General features: G+C 40.9%; 1 protein-coding gene across 2 annotated transcripts in view; it reads right to left on the reverse strand.

Moving 5' to 3' along the window:
* ZC3H8 (zinc finger CCCH-type containing 8) overlaps positions 1–19,963 on the reverse strand; it is a 42,490-nt gene extending 22,527 nt beyond the window's left edge. The window contains exons 1-4 of one of the 2 annotated variants that reach the window (XM_017856219.1): positions 19,754–19,963; positions 15,054–15,138; positions 2,152–2,374; positions 91–224 (exon numbers count right to left, since the gene is read on the reverse strand). In XM_017856219.1, coding sequence (XP_017711708.1) covers positions 91–224; positions 2,152–2,374; positions 15,054–15,138; positions 19,754–19,827 — 516 coding nt within the window. In that variant the 5' untranslated portion in view covers positions 19,828–19,963. Of the gene's footprint in view, positions 1–90; positions 225–2,151; positions 2,375–15,053; positions 15,141–19,753 lie in introns of those variants that run through there. The other variant, XM_017856220.1, reaches the window with a different exon arrangement.
* Between the last annotated feature and the right edge of the window lie 503 nt (positions 19,964–20,466).

Below are 20,466 nucleotides of genomic sequence, written 5' to 3' on the forward strand. Positions count from 1 at the left end.
AAAATAAAAATAAAAATAAATAAATAAATAAATAAATCAAGTCCAAAAGCATGCGGGGCCAGGTACTCCTAGAAGCATATGTTCTTATACCTCTTCCTGCGAGCCACTGTTCCTCAGCAAAGCATTTGATCCTTTGTTTCCAGTGCCAGGCCATTTTCGCTTCATTTTCTTCTGTTTGCCATTTTTGTTACCAGCTTTAAGATTTTTATTTTTTTGTTTAGCAGCTAAAAGTAAAAAATTAATTTAAAAAATGACATAAAGTTACAATAGCAGTTTACTTTTACAAAGTACGGGGCCAGGTGCAGTGGCTCATGTCTGTAACCCCAGCTCTTTGGGAGGCTGAGGCAGAAGGACTGCTCAAGGCTAGGAGTTCAAGGCCAGCCTAAGCGTTCAAGGCCAGCCTAGGCAGCCTAGAGATCTTGTCTCTACAAAAACTTAGCTGGGTGTGGTGGGTGCACACCTGTAGTCCAGCTACTCTGGGACTATAAGCTAAGGCAGGAGGATTGCTTGAGCCAAGGAGTTCAAGGTTACAGTGAGCTATGACTGCACCACTGCACTCCAGCCTGGGCAACAGAGTGAGACCCTGTCTCAAAACAAATGGAAAAGAGAAGTATGATTTACAGTAATTGAGGAAAGTTCTCTAAGCCTCAATAAGTGAAAACTGGCATGATACTGACCAGTCTTTCTAGAAGCTCTGGGATTAAGGGACCAAAAAGAGAATTATGATAATACACCCTGGATTCTCCATTCATTGTTTTTAAAAATATATAAGGTATTGTCAAGAAAAAAGTAAGATAATAAAATCAGTCTTACAAGCTCTAAGGCAGATCCTTTTGAAGTGTTCAGAGTATGATGGATCTAATTAGGAAATGTAACAGTAAAAGCTTTTTTTTTTTTTTTGAGGCGGAGTCTCGCTCTGTCGCCCGGACTGGAGTGCAGTGGCCGGATCTCAGCTCACTGCAAGCTCCGCCTCCCGGGTTTACGCCATTCTCCTACCTCAGCCTCCCGAGTAGCTGGGACTACAGGCGCCCGCCACCTCGCCCGGCTAGTTTTGTATTTTAGTAGAGACGGGGTTTCACTGTGTTAGCCAGGATGGTCTCGATCTCCTGACCTCGTGATCCGCCTGTCTCGGCCTCCCAAAGTGCTGGGATTACAGGCTTGAGCCACCGCGCCCGGCCAGTAAAAGCTTTAAGTGTTTAAAATGACCTCATATATTACTGTCAGATTTCTCACTGAAAACATTTTAAATAGATTAAGTTTTTATTTATTTATCTATCCATCCCTGCATTTATCCATCCATCCTGCAATGGCATAATCACAGTTTACTGGAGCCTCGAACTCCTGGGCTCAAGCAATATAGATCCATTTTAAGTAGAGAAAACGACAAAAAAAAGACAGCATTAAAATTTTATTTTATTTTTTTGAGACAGAGTCTCGCTCTGTTGTCCAGGTTGGACCGCACTGTGTGATCTCGGCTCACTGCAACGTCTGCCTCCTGGGCTCAAGTGATTCTTGTGCCTCAGCCTCCAGAGTAGCTAGGATTACAGGCGTGTGCCACCATACCCTGCTACTTTTTTTATTTTTAGTAGAGACAGGGGTTTCACCATGTTGGCCAGGCTAGTCTCGAACTCCTGACCTCAAGTGATCCACCCGCCTTGGCCTTCCAAAGTGCTGGGATTACAGGCGTGAGCCACCATGCCTGGCCAAAAATTTCATTTATAATTGCCATTTACCCTCATACTTATGGCTAAATCTCATTTTAGTAATCCAGAAGAATATATTTCTGAGTTACAGTCTGACATACAACCATTCCAGTCAATTCCTCTTTAAATGACAACAATACAAACAGGATATCCTATCCTTCATACATGCAGAGGCCAGGGCTTTAGCATTCTCCCTTTAGAAAGAGACATGGCCTTTGATAACCCGCCTCCATCCTCCATCCTCCTACAAACTGAGCATTTAATGCACCAAGTGGCCAGGTCTCAGATGAGGTCTCTGGCCATGCAAGCTCATGTCTGGTATAAATATCCATGAAAACCACAGTCTTACCATGAGAGAAAGTGCAAGGAAAAATCCTCTGTCCATATATGGACAACTGTGACTGCTTCTCTAGATAAACTTTAAATGATAAAATAGTTTGACTCTTACGCTGTAGAGTATCTTTTACTCCTTCTCTCTTTGTAGATTCTTCAGGTTGAGCAGCATTTGCCATTTCTCTGGCTTGTATGTACTGTTGAAGCTCTTTGGCAAAATTATCTTCCGATTCCTGACCGCAGATATCATTATCACTATATACATCATAGTCCTTACTTCTTGATTTTCTGTGCAGCGAACTTTTTGGTGATATTGCAGAGTTTCCAAAGTGTCTAAACTAAGTAAAAATTAAAACTTCAATTTTAAAAACCCAGCATGATTCAAAACAATCTGGCTGTACAGAAGAAACAAGATTGGCTATGAACTGGTCATTGTTGAAGTTGGGTAATAGGTACATGGAGTTCATATACTATTCTCTCCACTGATATATTTGAACACTTCCAGAATTAAAAACAAACTAACAAACCACTATGATATATCTATCCTTAAAGATGATTTGAGGGAAGATTCTAAATGTGTACATTGTATGCATTTGACTGAATTAAACATCTAAACCCCCAAATCTTAATTATTTGCTGTGAGAGGATTACAGTATTACAGTTCACACATTACATTTCTGCCTCTGCATTGACAGTACTTTTAAATGTCCTCAATAATTTATCATTTTGTAAAACACCAAGTAAACTGTAATGGTCCATATGAAAATCCACTTACACTTAAGATACATCTAAGTTACCAAAGCCTAATCTTTCTCCTATAACTCACAGGAGTGGTAGCAACAATGATGACAAGGAATAAAGAACTACCCTGTTCTCTGTAATCAAGTTAACTTCACTTTCAGAAAGTTTCCTAACTCTGTTGTTGCAAGTGCCCACGGCAAGGGTGAAGAACCCAGGTATGGGAGCTAATCCTAGAGGAGCCCAAGCTGATCATAGCAGATGACTTAAAGCAATTTCTGCATAAAAATTTTCAGGTATTGGTTACACATGTGTCTACGTGACACAGGGATATTAAACTATATAATTAGAATTAGTATGTATGACACATTTTAATCAGAAAGTTTATTTTTAAAAAATGACCAAGGATCAAAGGGCTCTTATTCTGACGTCAGGAAGAAATGGCATGCCTATCACTACAGTGGACAATGATTCCATTTCAAAGCATACTCTGGGGTCTGGTCCCTTATTTGCTTTCACATGATAACTAAGAAGCAAAGTCAAAACAAACAAACAAAAAACAAAACAGAAGACTCGTTATTATAAAATATATTAGGTGGTCCCATTTAACAGTTTACTTTTTTTTTTTTTTTTGACGGAGTCTCACTCTATTGCCCAAGCTGGAGTGCAGTGGCACGATCCTGGCTCAGTGCAACCTCTGCCTCCCAGGCTCAAGCGATTCCCTTGCCTCAGCCTCCCAAGTAGCTGGGACTACAGGCGTGCACCACCATGCCCAGTTAATTTTTGTATTTTTGGTAGAGACGGGGTTTCATCCTATTGGCCAGGGTGGTCTCGAACTGCTGACCTCAAGTGATCCGCCTGCCTTGGCCTCCCAAAGTGCTGGGATTACAGTCATGAGCCACCGTGCCTGGCAATAGTTTACTTCTGATGTTTAGCTTCAAATTTAGGAGTTGTTCCACCAGAGGATTGATTATAAGCCTAGAAAATGAACTTGCTCCCTGCTTAAAGAATCCAAACAAGCTGAGGAAGTTTCTTGATCTGACAATGGCCTCAATTATACCTTATCTTCACTACACCAGACAAGACTATCAACCAATCTAATATCTTCAGGCCACCAAACTTCTTGTCTCTAAGTCTTCAAGAAACAGTGCCTTTTTCCCACTAACACCATAGAATAAACTTGTAAAGATAACTTCTGGACTGATAGATCAGGGGTTGGCAAACTTTCAGCTTCACTACCTGTTTCTGTAAATAGTTTTACTGTAACACCAATTACATCTATTCATTTACATATTGTCTTAGTTGTGACAGAGACAACATAGCCTACAAAGGTGAAAGATTCACTAACTGATCCTTTATGTAAAGGTTGGCTGACTCCTGTGATAGATTATGTTTACCTTGGTTTTGGCCTTTAATTTTATTTAGTAGGCATGGGGGAACCAAAAAGATTATTCAGTATGCAGCAGCTCCTATGAAGTTCAGCTTAATCAAATACATAGAGGTGAGATTTTCTTCAGTGCATATGAATCAAAATATTAAAATGATCCAAATAAGCGATTAAGTTCCCTCTGCCTGCACAAAACACACAGGCCTACAGTATTGAAGCAGACTCTTTTTACGACAAGTAATAATATGTTTGACTTATATTAAATGAAGACATGAAACAATCTGGCAACATTAATAAAGCCAGGACAATCATCAATTGTGCTGTTTTATTATACAGTAGGGATGAATATTACTGATGATTCTTTTCAGAGGGCATTGAAATATATAAAATACAAATAATTGAATTACTTACCACTTACCAAGCTATAAACTCGTTGCTTCAGTTTGCTTTTGTATAATTTAAAAGTATATGAACATGATTACAACCCCTTTCTCCTTTTGTAATAGAGTCTAAATAACTCTTTTTATTCAAGATGGTTTACTGAACTAGTATGGCCTCCAGAAACCTCCAAAATTAAAGTACAGGTAACTGTGTGTGTGTGTGTGTGTGTGTGTGTGTGTGTGTTGTGTGTGTGTGTGCATGAAGTGCATTCATCAGGAATTAAGAATCAAATTTCTGACAGACAAAAAGGAAGTTAAGCTCCAAAGGTTGGGCTTAGGTACAGTGTGAGAAATGGGGCTATAAATGAGAATGAATTAAAATTCTACATAAAACAGACAAAGCTGTTACAACAAATTCTCTCTGCCCTCTCCCTCTCCAGAACACAATCACCCAGGTACTTTCCCTAGGAAAAAAAGAGAAGGCTGTTATCCAAAGAAGTGAAATAGAATGTCTGGTAAAAGCTAAGATGTGGGTACTACGACCACCCACATGGAGGTACTAAATCTTCCACATGCTGGCATTTGGCAGCAACTCCTACCAGAAAAAGACTCCATCCTACTCACCATAAAGCAGGGGTTCTCACCCTGCTGTCCAGAGACCCCCCTCAAAGGCCTATGGATTGAATTCAGAAAATTCAGTGAACTTGAATGAGAAGAAAACCACATATTATTTTCATCAACCTCCAAATTGACACTTGGTATTTGAACAAAGGAAGTATGTTCAAATATGTTCTTCTGTTTTGAACGTAGGACACAAAATATAGCAGTATCAGCAGTGCCTATGACTGTCACTAATACAAATCACAAATATTTTCATGTATCACATTATAGTTGTTGCAGATCTCAAAATATCTTTTATGTTCACGATCACTGCAAAATTAGAATAATCAGACTAACTGCTCTGCTAAGTCTTAATATTCAATGTATTAATAAAGAACATATTACCCTATAGCATTTGTTTTTAATATTTTGATAAACTGGATTTCAATCAAATCAATTTCCTTTGTAATCAAAAATATTTTATTTTATACACTTAAAAAACTCAAAAAGGGGTCCACAGGCTTCACCAGACTGCTAAAGGGGGTGCATGGCACAAAGTGGGCTGAGAACTGTTATACTACTGGGAAACCTCCTATCCGCATAGCCCACTCACTTACCACCCCGTCAGGCTTCCTATTTAGAGAAAAGGCCTTTAGAGGCACAGACTTACCAATACAACAGCAAAGGACATCTAGTAACTCTCTGGGCCTTTCTTAAATGAATGGACAACAAAGGAATACAAAAGAATGTGACAAAAATCTAGAGCTGGAGTCAGTGAACTACAACCCAAGGGCAAAATCCGCTCTGCCACCTGTGTTTGTAAACACCCACAAGCTAAGAATGAACTTTACATATTTTTTTCATGGTCGAAACAAAGGAAATCAAAAGAACATTTCATGACACTTGAAAACTATATAACATTCAAATTTCAGAGTCCATAAATACAATTTTATTGGAACACAGGCACACTCATTCATTTATATATTATATGGACTGCTTCTTTGCTACAACAGCAGAGTTGAGTAGCTTCAAGAGACCTTCATGGCATTCTTATCACTTCACAGAGATACTCAGTGCACTACAAATTGCCCTGACAGTTATACATTGACAACATTTTGAGTGCCTCATTGAGTGCCTCATGCCATTTTATTTTTTTTATTTCCAGAGCATTACTACCACATCAAAACACAAAAAGCAGACTTCAAAGGTCAAGTATTGAAAGGCACAGTGAACTGTGGATCATTATACTGTCAAGTCAGATGGCAAATCTCTGTGGTTATTATGTAACAATACTACATTAGTGCTAAAAGAACACAATGTATGTTGACATTAGAGTATCAAGCATTCATCACAATATTCCCAACTCACAAGAGAGTAACAGAAAAATGAGAAATTTTACTCCCGCTCTCTTCTGATTAAAATTATTATTTTTTAATTAGAAAATTTAAAATAAATGATCAAATCCACAAATTTCTTTCTTTCCAGAAACAAAACAAAAACAAGGCTATAATCAAGTAAGTTTTATTTGTAGCCAAAGAAAGCTGATAGTGAGTTAATTAAATCATGATGGATTATAGCAGTTAAATCTGTCCAGAGAAAATAAAGTTCTTTTTTATTTTTTTTGAGACGGAGTCTCACTCTGTCGCCCAAGCTGGAGTGCAGTGGCCAGATCTCAGCTCACTGCAAGCTCCGCCTCCCGGGTTCACGCCATTCTCCTGCCTCAGCCTCCCGAGTAGCTGGGACTACAGGCGCCCGCCACCTCGCCCGGCTAGTTTTTTGTATTTTTTAGTAGAGACGGGGTTTCGCCGTGTTAGCCAGGATGGTCTCGATCTCCTGACCTTGTGATCCGCCCGCCTCGGCCTCCCAAAGTGCTGGGATTACAGGCTTGAGGCACCGTGCCCGGCCGAAAATAAAGTTCTTAAGTGGCCTTTTGGCAAGAACAGCTGCTCAAAGATACGAGGAAACTGGAGCTTCATCAGACAATTTAAAATCAGGTAAATACGTCCCAGTGGTTTTCCTTGGCGTTTAATGAGTTCACAGGTGTTACTGATACCGCTCAGTATCACTGTGCTGTTCAAAGTTAAAATAGGAACAAGATCTCCATACCCACATTAATTTGCAGCAGATACATTGTGCACACTCAAACAGTTCCGGAAGTGTTTTTTCAGACTTTAATGTAAGTGCTTCAAAATCCATTTAACTATGCAACTGAGGAACTTCCACCTAATCTTTGACTGGCAGTGATTCATCTGCAATGTAGTAACATGCTAAAAGACAAATCTAAGAGAAGAATTGAATAAAGTTCCATAAATGCCTTCCAGGCAATGAATATGCTCAATTAAAATTATATTCTGGTGAACTGATATCAGTATTTGGCAGTATCTATCTGTAGTGAAAAGATACTTTCACAGATGAAATAAAGTCTTATTATATCAGCTTAACAGATGAATCTTTGTAATCAATTTTGATGATAAAGAACAGTAACTTTGAACCCCAATTAAGCAAATAATTACCTGACAAAGAATCCCATTCTTCTCATTAGACTTGTATTTAAAAACGACTATTACTATGTACTGAATTCTATCAGTCAAAGATTGTGGAAATTTGTTTTCTCTCCTTCATTATATAAGTACCTACATAACATCCTCAATTTTGCTTCTTGGCTTAAAAATCTAAAATATTTATTGTCTTGTCCTTTATAGAAAATGCTTACCGATCCCTGATCTACAGAACATAACAAAAAAGCAAGAAAATAACTGAAAAATAGATCCAGAAGAAGCAACCATCATTTGAGAAAAAGAACTCGAAAATTAAAAAATACACAAAGATATTCAAAATATATTCAAAAACAATGTTAGAAAGCTATCAAAACAAGAATAAGATCTTAGTTAAATTGTAATTTATGAAATGATGATAAATAGAAACAGAGGAAATATCTTGGGATATAAAGAAAAAAGAGATAAAAAGAGATCTGTCTCATATAAAAGGATGTAAGTAAATAATCTCACCACAATAGCACTAAGCAGAATAAAAAAAGATTCACAATCTCATAGAATTAAGAATGCCAAGAATGAAGAGAAGAGCCTTAAAGCTTCCAGAGAAAACGGGATACTTACAAAGATATTACAATGAAATTGTTAAGACTTCACCTTTGTAACACTGGATAGTAGAAGACAAAGGAGCAGTAACCTCAAACTTAATTCTATTTCAGCCAAACTATCTATCAACAATGAGGATAAATTCAAGATATTTTCAGAAATGTGAACAAGAACTCAAAAATCCGTCTTCCATGCATCCCTACATATGTGTGTATGCCAACCACTGAGAAACCAACAGCCAGAAAATGATACTTTAAAAAAATTATTCACGGCCGGGCGCGGTGGCTCAAGCCTGTAATCCCAGCACTTTGGGAGGCCGAGACGGGTGGATCACGAGGTCAGGAGATCGAGACCATCCTGGCTAACACAGTGAAACTCTCTAAAAAAACACAAAAAACTAGCCGGGCGAGGTGGCGGGCGCCTGTAGTCCCAGCTACTTAGGAGGCTGAGGCAGGAGAATGGCGTAAACCCGGGAGGCAGAGCTTGCGGTGAGCTGAGATTCGGCCACTGCACTCCAGCCTGGGTGACATAGCGAGACTCCGTCTCAACAACAACAACAACAACAAAAATTATTCACAATAGTTTCATTAAACACTTAGCAATAAATATAACAAAACGTATATAAGATGTGAGATACCTACAAAGAAAGTTATAGGAATATCTTATTTTAATGTCCTTCATTTTACCATGTGTTACAAATAACGCATTTCTTTACAAATTGAAGGTCTGTGGCAACCCTGCATTGAACAAGTCTATTGGCACCATTTTTCGAAAAGCATGTGCTGTGTCTCTGTGCCACATTTTGATAATTCTCGCAGTATTTCAAACTTTTTTGTTATTACTATATCTATTACAGTGATTTGTGATCAGTGGTCTTTGATGTTAATATTGTAATTTTTTTATTTTGTTTTTTATTATTATTTTTTGAGACGGAGTCTCGCTCTGTCGCCCAGGCTGGAGTGCAGTGGCGCAATCTTGGCTCACTGCAAGCTCTGCCTCCTGGGTTCACACAATTCTCCTGCCTCAGCATCCCGAGTAGCTGGGAGTACAGGCGCCCGCCACCACGCCCAGCTAATTTTTTTTTTTATTTTTTATTTTTAGTAGAGATGGGGTTTCACTGTGTTAGCCAGGATGGTCTCGATCTCCTGACCTCGTGATCCTCCCGCCTCGGGCTCCCAAAGTGCTGGGATTATAGGTGTGAGCCACCGCGCCTGGCTACTACTGTAATTTTTGAGGGGGTGCCATGAACCATGCCCACATAAGATGGAGAACTTAATCGATAAATGTTACATGTGTTCTGACCGCTCCACCAACCATCCTATCTCCTGTTTTTCTCCCTCCCTCTCTCCTCAGGCTTCCCTATTCCCTGAGACACTAAGATATTGAAGTTAGACTAATTAATAACCCTACAATGACTTCTAAGTGTTCAAGTGAAAAGAAGAGTCATATGTCTCTATTGAAATCAAAAGCTAGAAATGATTAAACTTAGCGAGGAAGGTATGTCAAAAGCCGACACAAGCTGAAAGCTAGGCCTCATAAGTCAAATAGCCAGCTTGTGAATGCAAAGGGAAGGTTCTTGAAGGAAATTAAAAGTGCTACTCCAATGAACACACTAATGATATGAACACAAAACAGCCTTATTGCTGATACAGAGAAAGTTGTATTGGTCTGGATAGAAGATCAGACCAGTCACAACATTCCCTTAAGCCAAAGCCTGATCCAGGGCAAGGCCCTAACTCTCTTCAAATCTGTGAAGGTGGAAAAAGGTGAGGAAGCTACAGAAGAAAAGTCTGAAGTTAGCAGAGGTTGGTTCTTGAGGTTTATGAATAGACAATGTCTCCATCACATAAACGTGCATGATAGGCCAGGCACAGTGGCTCACGCCTATAATCCCAGCACTTTGGGAGGCCGAGGCGGGCAGATCACTTGAGGCCAGGGGTTCGAGACCAGCCTGGCCAACATGGTGAAACCCCGTCTCTGCTAAAAATACAAAAATTAGCCGGGTATGATGGTGCACACCTGTAGTCCCAGCTACTCGGAAGCCTGAGGCAGGAGAATCACTTGAACCCAGAAGGCAGAGGATTCAGTGAGTCAAGTCATGCCAATGCACTCCAGCCTGGGCAACAGAGCAAGACTCTGTGTCAAAAAAAAAAAAAAAAAGTGCATGATGAAGCAACAAGTGCTGATGTAAAAGCTGTAAATTATCCAGAAGATCTAGCTAAGATCATTGATGAAGGTGGCTACACTAAACAACAGATTTTCAAAGTAAATGAAACAGCATTATATTGGAAGAAGATATAATGCTCACTCATAAGAAACAGCTCCTTATCGGTTCAAGTTTGATCATGAAGTTGCAGCAATTCAGTCACGTCTTCAATCTCCACTTCTAATTCTAGTTCTCTTGCTATTTCCACCACACCTCAAATTACTTCCTCTACTGAAGTCTTGAACTCCTCAGTCATCCCTGAGAGTTGCAATCAACTTTCAAACTCTAGTTCAAACTCTAGTCCTCTCTAGGACTAGAGAGAAGTCAATACCTCACTTCAAAGCTTCAAAGAATACCCTGACTTCACCACTACAATCTATGCATGTAATCCAAAATTGCACTTGCACCCTGTAAATTTATACAAATAAAATACTTTAAAAGGCTTCAAAAAGACAGGTTAACTCTTGTTAGGAGCTAATGCAGCTGGTGACTTTAAGGTGAAGCCAATGCTCATTTACCAGTCTGAAAATTCTAGGGCCCTTAAGAGCATACACTAAATATACTCTGCCTGTGCTCTATATATGGAACAACAAAGCCTAGATGGCAGTATATCCATTTACAGCATGGTTTACTGAATATTTTAAGCCCATTGTTGAGACCTACTGCTCAGAAAAAATACCCTTTTCAAAATATTACTGCTCATTGACAATGCACCCAGTCACCCAAGAGCTCTGATGGAGATGCATGTTTTCATGTCCACAAACACAACATCCACTCTGCAGCTTATGGATCAAGGAATTGACTTTCAAGTCTTACTTAAGAATGAAATACACTTTTTAAGGTTATAGTTGCCAGAGAAAGTGATTTCTCTGATGGATCTGGGCAGAGTAAATTGAAAACCTAGAAAGGATTCACCATTGTAGCTGCCATTAGGAACATTCGTGATTCATGGCAGAAGGTCAAATGTCAACATTAACAGGAGTTTGAAAGTTGATTGCAACTCTCAGGGATGACTGAGGAGTTCAAGACTTCAGTAGAGGAAGTAATTTGAGGTGTGGTGGAAATAGCAAGAGAACTAGAATTAGAAGTGGAGATTGAAGACGTGACTGAATTGCTGCAACTTCATGATCAAACTTGAACAGATGAGGAGCTGTTTCTTATGAGTAAGCAAAGTGGTTTCCTGAGATGCAATCTATATCTGGTGAAGCTGCTATGAACATTGTTGAAATGACAACAGATTTAGAATATTATATAAACCTAGTTGATAAAGCAGTGGCAGGGGTTGAGAGGATTGACTCCAATTTTGAAAGAAGTTCTACTGTGGGTAAAATGCTATCAAACAGCATCACATATTACAGAGAAATCTTTTGTAAAAGGAGAAGTCAACTGAGGTGACAAACTTTACTGCTGTCCTATTTTAAGAAATTGCCAGAGCAATCACCACCCTGAGCAGCCATCAACACTGAGGCGAGACCCTCTGCCATCAAAATGATGACTCGCTGGTTGTTAACATTTTTTAGCGACAAAGAATTTTTAATTAAGATATATACTGTTTTCTAAGATATAGTGGTATTGCACACCTAACAGACTACAGTATAGTATAAATATAACTTTTATATGCACTGGGAAACCAAAACATTTCTGTGCCTACCTTTACTGCAATATTTGCTTTATTGTGGTGGTATGAAATCAAACCCTCAATATCTCTGAGGTAATGCTCTTTCTTAACTTGCAAAGTGTTTACCTGGGTGTTCTCTTTTAAATAAGCTGTGGTCGGGCATTGTGGCTCACACCTGTAATCCCAGCACTTTGGGAGGCCGAGGCAGGCAGATCTCGAGGTCAGGAGTTCGAGACCAGCCTGGCCAACATGGCAAAACCCTATCTCTACTAAAAATACAAAAATTAGCCAGGCAAGGTGGGTGTCAGTCACCTGTAATCTCAGCTACTCGGGAGGCTGAGACAGGAGAACTGCTTGAACCTGGGAGGTGGAGGTTACAGTGAGCCAAGATTTCACCACTTTACCTGCAGCCTATGCAACAGAGCAAGACTCTGTCTCAAAAATAAGTAAGTTAATTAATTAGCTGTGATATTTATTTGATAATGTATTCACCTTTTATGTACTTGTGAGTGAAGAGCCTGTGCTGAAGCAAGCCTGGTTGGGAATAACCTAGGAGTCCATCTTCTCACAACAGTGTTTTGTACATAAGACAGTTGTAGAATGTTGTTTCTGCCTGTCTGCTGTGCAAGGTTATAACATATAATACAAAGACTGGAGGAGCTAAAAGTGGGCATAAAAGACTGAGGCCTATGTGACTCAAGTAGTATAGAAAACTTGTGGGAACTTAAAGTTGCAATTTCTTGCCGTCAACTTTGGCTCTCATCTTTGGAAGCCACACAGGCCCCAGAGGGCAAAAGAAGTTGCTTACTTGGGTAGCTGAGAGGCTTCCAAGAAGATGAAGATACTGTACCTGCTTTATCTTCTGTCCTGTATTCTTTTATAAAGCTAAGGAGGCTGGGCATGGTGGCTCACACCTGTAATCCCAGCACTTTGGAAGGCCGAGGCTGGCGGATCACTTGAGCTTAGGAGTTTGAGACCAGCCTGGACAACATGGTGAAACCCCATGTCTGCTAAAAATACAGAAATTAGCCAGGTGTGGTGGCATGTGCCTGTAGTCCCAGTTACTCGGGAGGCTGAGGTGGGAAAATTGCTTGAACCTGGGAGGAGGAGGTTGCAGTGAACCAAGCACGCTACCGCACTCCAGCCTGGGCGACAGAGACTCCATCTCAAAAATAAATAAATAAATAAATAAATAAATGAATAAATAAGCAAGCTAAATAAAAGATATACTATTAAAAGTATATTTCTGTCTTATGAGTCTCAGTGACAATTTAACCCATTCCTCCATAGTGTGTTAAAACTCAAATTTTTTTTTTTTTTTTTTTGAGACGGAGTTTCACTCTTCTTGCCCAGACTGAAGTGCAGTAGCACGATATCAGCTCACCGTAACCTCCACCTCCCGGGTTCAAGCAATTCTCCTGCCTCAGCCTCCCGAGTAATAGGCACCTGCCACCATGCCTGGCTAATTTTGTATTTTTAGTAGAGATGGGGTTTCTCCATGTTCAAAAACAGAAAAGAAGGGCAAGACAGGAATAGACATTATCTTTGTTATGGGTTGAACTGTGCCCTCCTAAAATTCTTATAATGAACTTCTAATCCCTAATACCTCAGAATGTGACCTTTTCTGGAAATAGGGCCATTGCAAGTGTAATTAATTAAGATTAGGTCATTAGGGTGGGCCCAGTTCAATGACTGAGTTCCTTATAAAAAATGGAAATTTGTCCGGGCACAGTGGCTCAGGCCTATAATCCCAGCACTTTGGGAGGCCGAGGCGGTCAGATCACTTGACCCCAGGAGTTCGAGACCAGCCTGGGCAACATGGCAAAACCCATGTACATTTTGTCTCTACAAAAAATACAAAAATTAGCCGGGCGTGTTGGTGCACACCTGTAATCCCAGCTACTTGGGAGGCTGAGAATTGCTTGACTCCAGAAGGAGGTTGCAGTGAGCAGAGATCGTGCCACTGCACTCCAGCCTGAGTGACAGAGCAAGACTCTGCCTCAAAAAATAGGAAATTCAGACAATTCAGACACAGGCATACAGGGAGAACACCATGTGAATATGAAGGCAGAGATCAGGATGATACTTTTGCAAGCCAACACCAAAGACTGCCAGCACTCCATCAGGAGCTAGGGGAGAGGAATGAATAGATTCTTCCCCACAGCCCTCAGAAGGAACCAACCCTGCCAAAACCTTGTGCTGGGACCTCCAGCCTCCAGATCCTTGAGACAATAAAGTTCTGGGGTTTGTTTTTTTTTTTTTTTTTGGGGGACGGCGTCTCGCTCTGTCGTCCAGGCTGGAGTGCAGTGGCGGGATTTTGGCTTACTGCAACCTCTGCCTCCCGGGTTCAAGTGATTCTTCTGCCTCAGCCTCTCTAGTAGCTGGGACTACAGGCATATAGGCGTGTGCCATCATGCACAGCTAATTTTTTTTGTATTTTTAGTAGAGACGGGGTTTCACCATATTGGCCAGGCTGGTCTTGAACTCCTGACCTCATGATCCACCCACCTCAGCCTCCCAAAGTGCTGGCATTACAGGTGTGAGCCACCACGCCCAGTTTAAGCCACCTGGTCTGTGGTACTTTGTTATGGCAGCCCTAATGAACTAATACAGGCTTTAAGCTATAAATCATTAAGGTTGGTTAAGTTAACAAATCATAACCCTCAAAAATGTTAACCCAACTTGAAAGAAGCTTTTGAAACTGTTTACAATCCATTTTGGAAAAAACAAAAGCCAAAATAAAGGCAATTATTAAAAATAGGTCATGTTAAATGACAATAATGTTATTGAATAATAATTTCTTTAAAAAGTATAACCAGGTTTCTTTGATTTAAGTAACTGGGTCCCGAATGCTGGTTAAAATGAGACAAGTAGGATCCTTCATTAATTTCTCATGTCCATTTCTATCTGTTTTTTTCTTTTTATGTTGTTCCATGTGAAACTGAGAAAAAAAAATGCGTTAACTTAAACAGTTGTCAACTTAATCTTACTTTTTTGGGAATTTGCTCATGCTCCAGTTTAATTTTCTCCTCTTGTGTTTCTTCAACTTCTGCATCATCTATTTCACCATCGATTCTGCAAAAATATCAAGTAACACAAAAGGGTTTTTTCAACCGGAAGAGTTTATACCACAGTGTTACAATTTGCTGCTTTGGCTTGTCTTCACCTTATCCTCAAAGAAATTACAAATTCAAATTCTACACCAAATACTCCAGGTAATGTACAAAATTATGATGACCAATAAATGTCAATACATGTTTATGAATAACCTATAAAACTAAAATTTTAGATTATACCACCTTAATGTTCAAGCATTAGCAGCTATATAAATCATTCATTCATCCATCATTCCATTAATTCAACAGGCTCCAGGCCTTAGGCCCTGGACCACAACAATGAAAAATACAGACCCTGTCACTGTCTTCTGAGAGCTTTCCATCTGCTTGGGAGAAAAAAATAAAGCTATTTCAATATGGTATATGGTAAGTATAGGGGCATATACACAGAACACAACCCAGACTTGGGGACCAGAGGCATTTAGAGCCTACATGATACTTACGAGTTAGCCAACAAAGAGGAGAAAGGAATGTGAGGGAGAAGGGTATTTTAGGCAGAATGCAGAGTGCCTTTTGAGATTAGGAGCAAGACAAACACATTTAAGTGTAAAGACAAAAAAGAAGAACTGTTTTTAGACTTACAGGACTGAGAAGTTGACCATGCATATATACAACAGTCTGAGACAATTACTTGAGGATATTCCAGCGAAACTAAATATGAACCCAAGAGGGATGGGAAATAAAAGAATCTGGTGAACAAAGAAGCCAATAAAATGTATAGGTGTATCTAAATAATGGTTGATATTAGAGATACAGGGAGCTGAAGAAAATAGTGTCTTAGTAAGTGGTGACTACTGAACACAAGATTGGGAAAAGCTGTGAATTAAAATATGAGTTATACACCAGATAAAGGCAAGGAATTGGGCAACATGTCCCGTCTCAAGGAAACATGTTACAAAGGGAAAGCACTGACAGCACAACTAGAATGTGAACAGTGGCTCTCTGGCTCTTCTTTCAAAGTTACAGGAGCTCAGGCTTCACAGCTTTGTCCAATTCAACAGTTTACACTGACTCAGAGCTCCTGAGTTACATCCATCAGATGAGGTACCAAGTTGTGAGCCTTCTACCGAAGCCACCATTACAAGAACCAAAAATCCCAAATACTTGTGAACCTTTATTGTTATAGTTTCCAGTAATGAATCACCTCATGGAGTAGGAGGCAACCTCTCCTTAGGCAGAGGAATAATGACGATAATGACCTCGATAGCAGTAACAGCATCAGCCAACACTTGAATGATGCTTACTCTGTGCCAGATGCTGCTCCATACACCTAATACTTATCACAAACAACAGTGTTATGACATATATACTAAAAGCCCATTTTATGGATGAGAAAACAATCACAGAAAGGATATGTAGCTTGTCACAGAGCTAATACATGGTGGAGCTGAGATCTGAGCCCCAGCAGGCAGGCAGGCCTCCCAAGTATATGCCCTACAATCACACTATTATTCAACACTGCCCATTCTAAATAGATGTCTACTTTCACTATGAAGGTCTACAATACTCAGCACCCATATTAGACCTATGAGCAGGATAGGACAGAGTTGACCACCTCTTCTGTGTAAAACATGTTCTTTACTTAGCTTCAGAGATAGTGGGCTCTTCTAATTTCTTCTTTCCTCACAGCTATAACTTCTTAGTCTCCTTTGTTGGTTCCTCATCTTCACAACTTTAAAAGTCAGTTCTCATCTCTTCTCTTCTTTGTCTATATTCTCATTCTAGGCTATCCCTTTCTATATCATCACTATGAATATCATCTGTATGTAGTTGATTTCAATATCCAAGTCTCCAACCCAAACCCCTCCTCTTAAAACCAAACAGAGCTAACTTCCTACTCAACATAACCACCTGAACATCTACTAGACACATGTAATCTTAAAACATCCAACACTGAACTCTTGCTCTTCTCTCTGAAGCCTAATCCTTCTTGCTATCTAAACTGGCAACGCCATCCCTCTCAAGATCCCCACCAAAACCTTAAAGTCAATCTTGATTCCTCTCTTACATCCCCATCCAATCTCGGAGGAAATCCCGTTTGTTCTATCTTCAACATACCCACATTTGACCACTTCTTGCCACTAATACAACAATCCGAGCGGCTCTGGCACCCCTACAGTCTACTCTCAATACAACTAGAATGACCCTGCTAAAATATTTCAAATGTCACTGCTGAAAAACCCTCCAATGGTCTGTTGTCTCATTCAGAGTAAAAGCCAAAGTCCTTATTTTGGCACCTACCAGTTACTCCATGATTGGGCTCCCATAACCCTACCCCAATACCTCGCAGACTTCCAAGTCCCTCTTACTCCATCCTAGGTGTCCTTCTGGCCACTTTGCTCCCCTAACCCAATCACACCAAGCTCACTTCCCCTGAGGACCTTTACACAGACTCTTCTCCACTCCTCTAGACTATGAAACCCCCTCACCTCCTTCAGGTCCCTACACAGGTTTTTCAAACTTACCAACGTTATCAGTGAGGGTTTCCTTATCTACCTTCTTAAAATATCTACACCCTCCCGGCCGGGTACGGTGGCTCACGCCTGTAATCCCAGCACTTTGGGAGACTGAGGTGGGTGGATCACGAGGTCAGGAGATCGAGACCATCCTGGCTAACATGGTGAAACGCCGTCTCTACTAAAAATACAAAAAAATTAGTCGGGTGTGGTGGCAGGCGCCTGTGGTCCCAGCTACTCCGGAGGCTGAGGCAGGAGAATGGTGCAAAAGTGAAAGGTGGAGCTTACAGCAAGCCAAGATTGCACCACTGCACCCCGGCCTGGGCAACACAGCAAGACTCTGCTCAAAAAAATAAAAATAACAAAATAAAAAAATCTGCCCCCTCCCTACCATCCCACCAGTACTTACTTTCCCCTTACCCTTCATTCATTTTCTCAGGGTATTTAAATACAATATATTTATGTAATGTTTTCTCCCTCTCCCCCAATAACGTAAATTCATTAGTACAGAAATTTTCATCTCTTGTTCATTTACCGCTATATCCCCAAAGCCATAGCAGGTGCTGAATACGATTTTTTGAATAAATGAGAAGTACTCCCATCACAAATTACTAGGAAAAAAAACAGAAACCATATGAGAAAAGACTGATTCATTTGACTGGATAAAACAAAACCACAACATCCCCATTCCTTTATACATTGAAAAATAATGCCATAGGCAAAGACAAATGACAATTGGGAGTAAAGTACTCGCAGATAAGAGATCCTAGAATTTGAAAAGATCAAAAGAAGAAAATGGGCAAATAATATGGACAGCTCACCATACTTCCATACCATCCTTCACCCATCATTTTGGCAAAATTCCAAGTGTCTTTTATGTATTGCAGTCAAGTTTTGGGAATGGAATTTTTGTCCAATACACTTTCAAACTGATAGCTGTTGTTGGGATTTTTACACGTTATCTTTTTTTTTTTGGTGATGAATTCTTATGTATTTTACAACGTATCAATTAGTTCCAGTTATTTTTCTTAGTAAATTACATCATCTGCAAGTAATTAGTCTTTGTCTCTTTCCAATATTTATAGGCCTAATTTTATTTTAGTTATTTTGCATGAGAAGCTTGGTGATAAAATCATGGGTCCTGGACATAGTTTTTCCAACTTACACTGTGCAATCTCGGCAGGTTATTTAGCCTCTCCGTGCCTCATTTTCCCATTTGTAAAACAAAGACAGCATCATCTTCTAAGTTTGTTTTGAGGATTAAATGATTTCATGTAAAGCACGAGGTAAAGCTCTGGATGATCAGTTAAAATTTGAGATAGAGTGAACAGCTGAGCAATATCGAGAGGTAAAATCAACCATAATTGGAAATATATCTCAGTTGAGGGAAATAAAAGACGTAGGTTTAAGAACAAAGATAGTTTTTAGCATTTCAAATTCAAAGAATAAAAAGTGAATATCTGGGTGTAAGCACTATGCACTGCTCCAAAAACGAAATCTACAAATTAAGGCCATTTGACCAAAAGTCTCCTTTGCTTTTCCAACCTAATGGAAATATTAAGTCCAAATGATGTCTGTTGCTTTATTGTGGTCTTTAGGGTCTTTCCATGCCAATCAGTGGACTAATGGCAGAGTATTCCCTATTCTTTACCTTTTAATAAACTGTGGTTTCGTCCTTTCTACAGAAAAGAGCCTAGCATGTGTCAGTGAAAACGGTCAAATCAGTGTCCTTTGGGAGTTTACGGTCTCGTGGAAACAGGCAACAATAGTAAAGACAGACGCTACCGGACCACAGAAGCGGGCTCCTAACCCGCTGCTGTGCAGAGAAAGGGGTGCATTCTGGAGCCTTCTCGGTTCCACCCCGCTCCCCCGCCCAGGCTCTCGGCAGCCCCGGCCGTGGCGGCCTACGCCTGAGCCCGGTGTTCAGCTTCTGCTCCCACCCGGACCCCGCACGACCTCTATAGGTCAGACGGTGGCGTCCGGCCGGCCCACGTGCTCCCCACGGGCTCTCCCGACTCGGCCCGGACGTGGTTCCGGACGGCCTCCAATCCAGAAGAAACTAAGAGGCGGAGTCCCGCTGAGCCCCTGCATTCAAAGGATGAAAAGATGTGGGATCACCTTTCGTCAGAGTCCGTGGCCGTTTTGCCGAGGGCCGGGTTGGGGGGTTTTGAGAAAAGATTCTCAAAATCCATGACCCAGACAGGTCCTCCCTTTCGCGAGTCGGGAAGCTACAGAGTAACAACCCGAGAGAGTGACAACTCGTACGCAACAAGACGGACCCACAGCCGCACCAGGGCCACAGGCTCCGCCCCGCGCAGCCCCACCCGCCCCGCACATGCGCCGAGCCGCCCTCCGCGGCTCTGTGCAAGCCCGCTCCCTCCCTGCCACCTTCGCCTCGGCTCTGCGCAGGCGCCGCCGTTGTTGCCCTTCCGTCGGCTTTTTCGTCCATTACCTCAGATAGTAGACTTTAATTAATTAATTTATTACTTACTTATTTATTTATTTTGAGACAGAGTCTAGCTCTGTCGTCCGGGCTGGAGTGCAGTGGCATGATCTCGGCTCACTGCAACCTCCGCTTCCCGGGTTCAAGCAAGTCTCCTGCCTCAGCCTCCTGAGTAGCTGGGATTACAGGTGCGTGCTACCACGCCCGGCTAATTTTTGAATTTTTAGTAGAGACGGGGTTTCGCCATGTTGGTCATCTTTTTAGTAGAGACGGGGTTTCACCATGTTGGCCAGGATGGTCTCGATTTCTTGACCTCGTGATCCGCCCGCCCGGGCCTTCCAAAGTGCTGGGATTACAGGCGTGAGCCACCCCGCCCCGCCCCACCCCA

Source organism: Rhinopithecus bieti, unplaced genomic scaffold (genome assembly GCF_001698545.2).
Source record: "Rhinopithecus bieti isolate Rb0 unplaced genomic scaffold, ASM169854v2 scaffold_42219, whole genome shotgun sequence".
Taxonomy (NCBI): domain Eukaryota; kingdom Metazoa; phylum Chordata; class Mammalia; order Primates; family Cercopithecidae; genus Rhinopithecus; species Rhinopithecus bieti.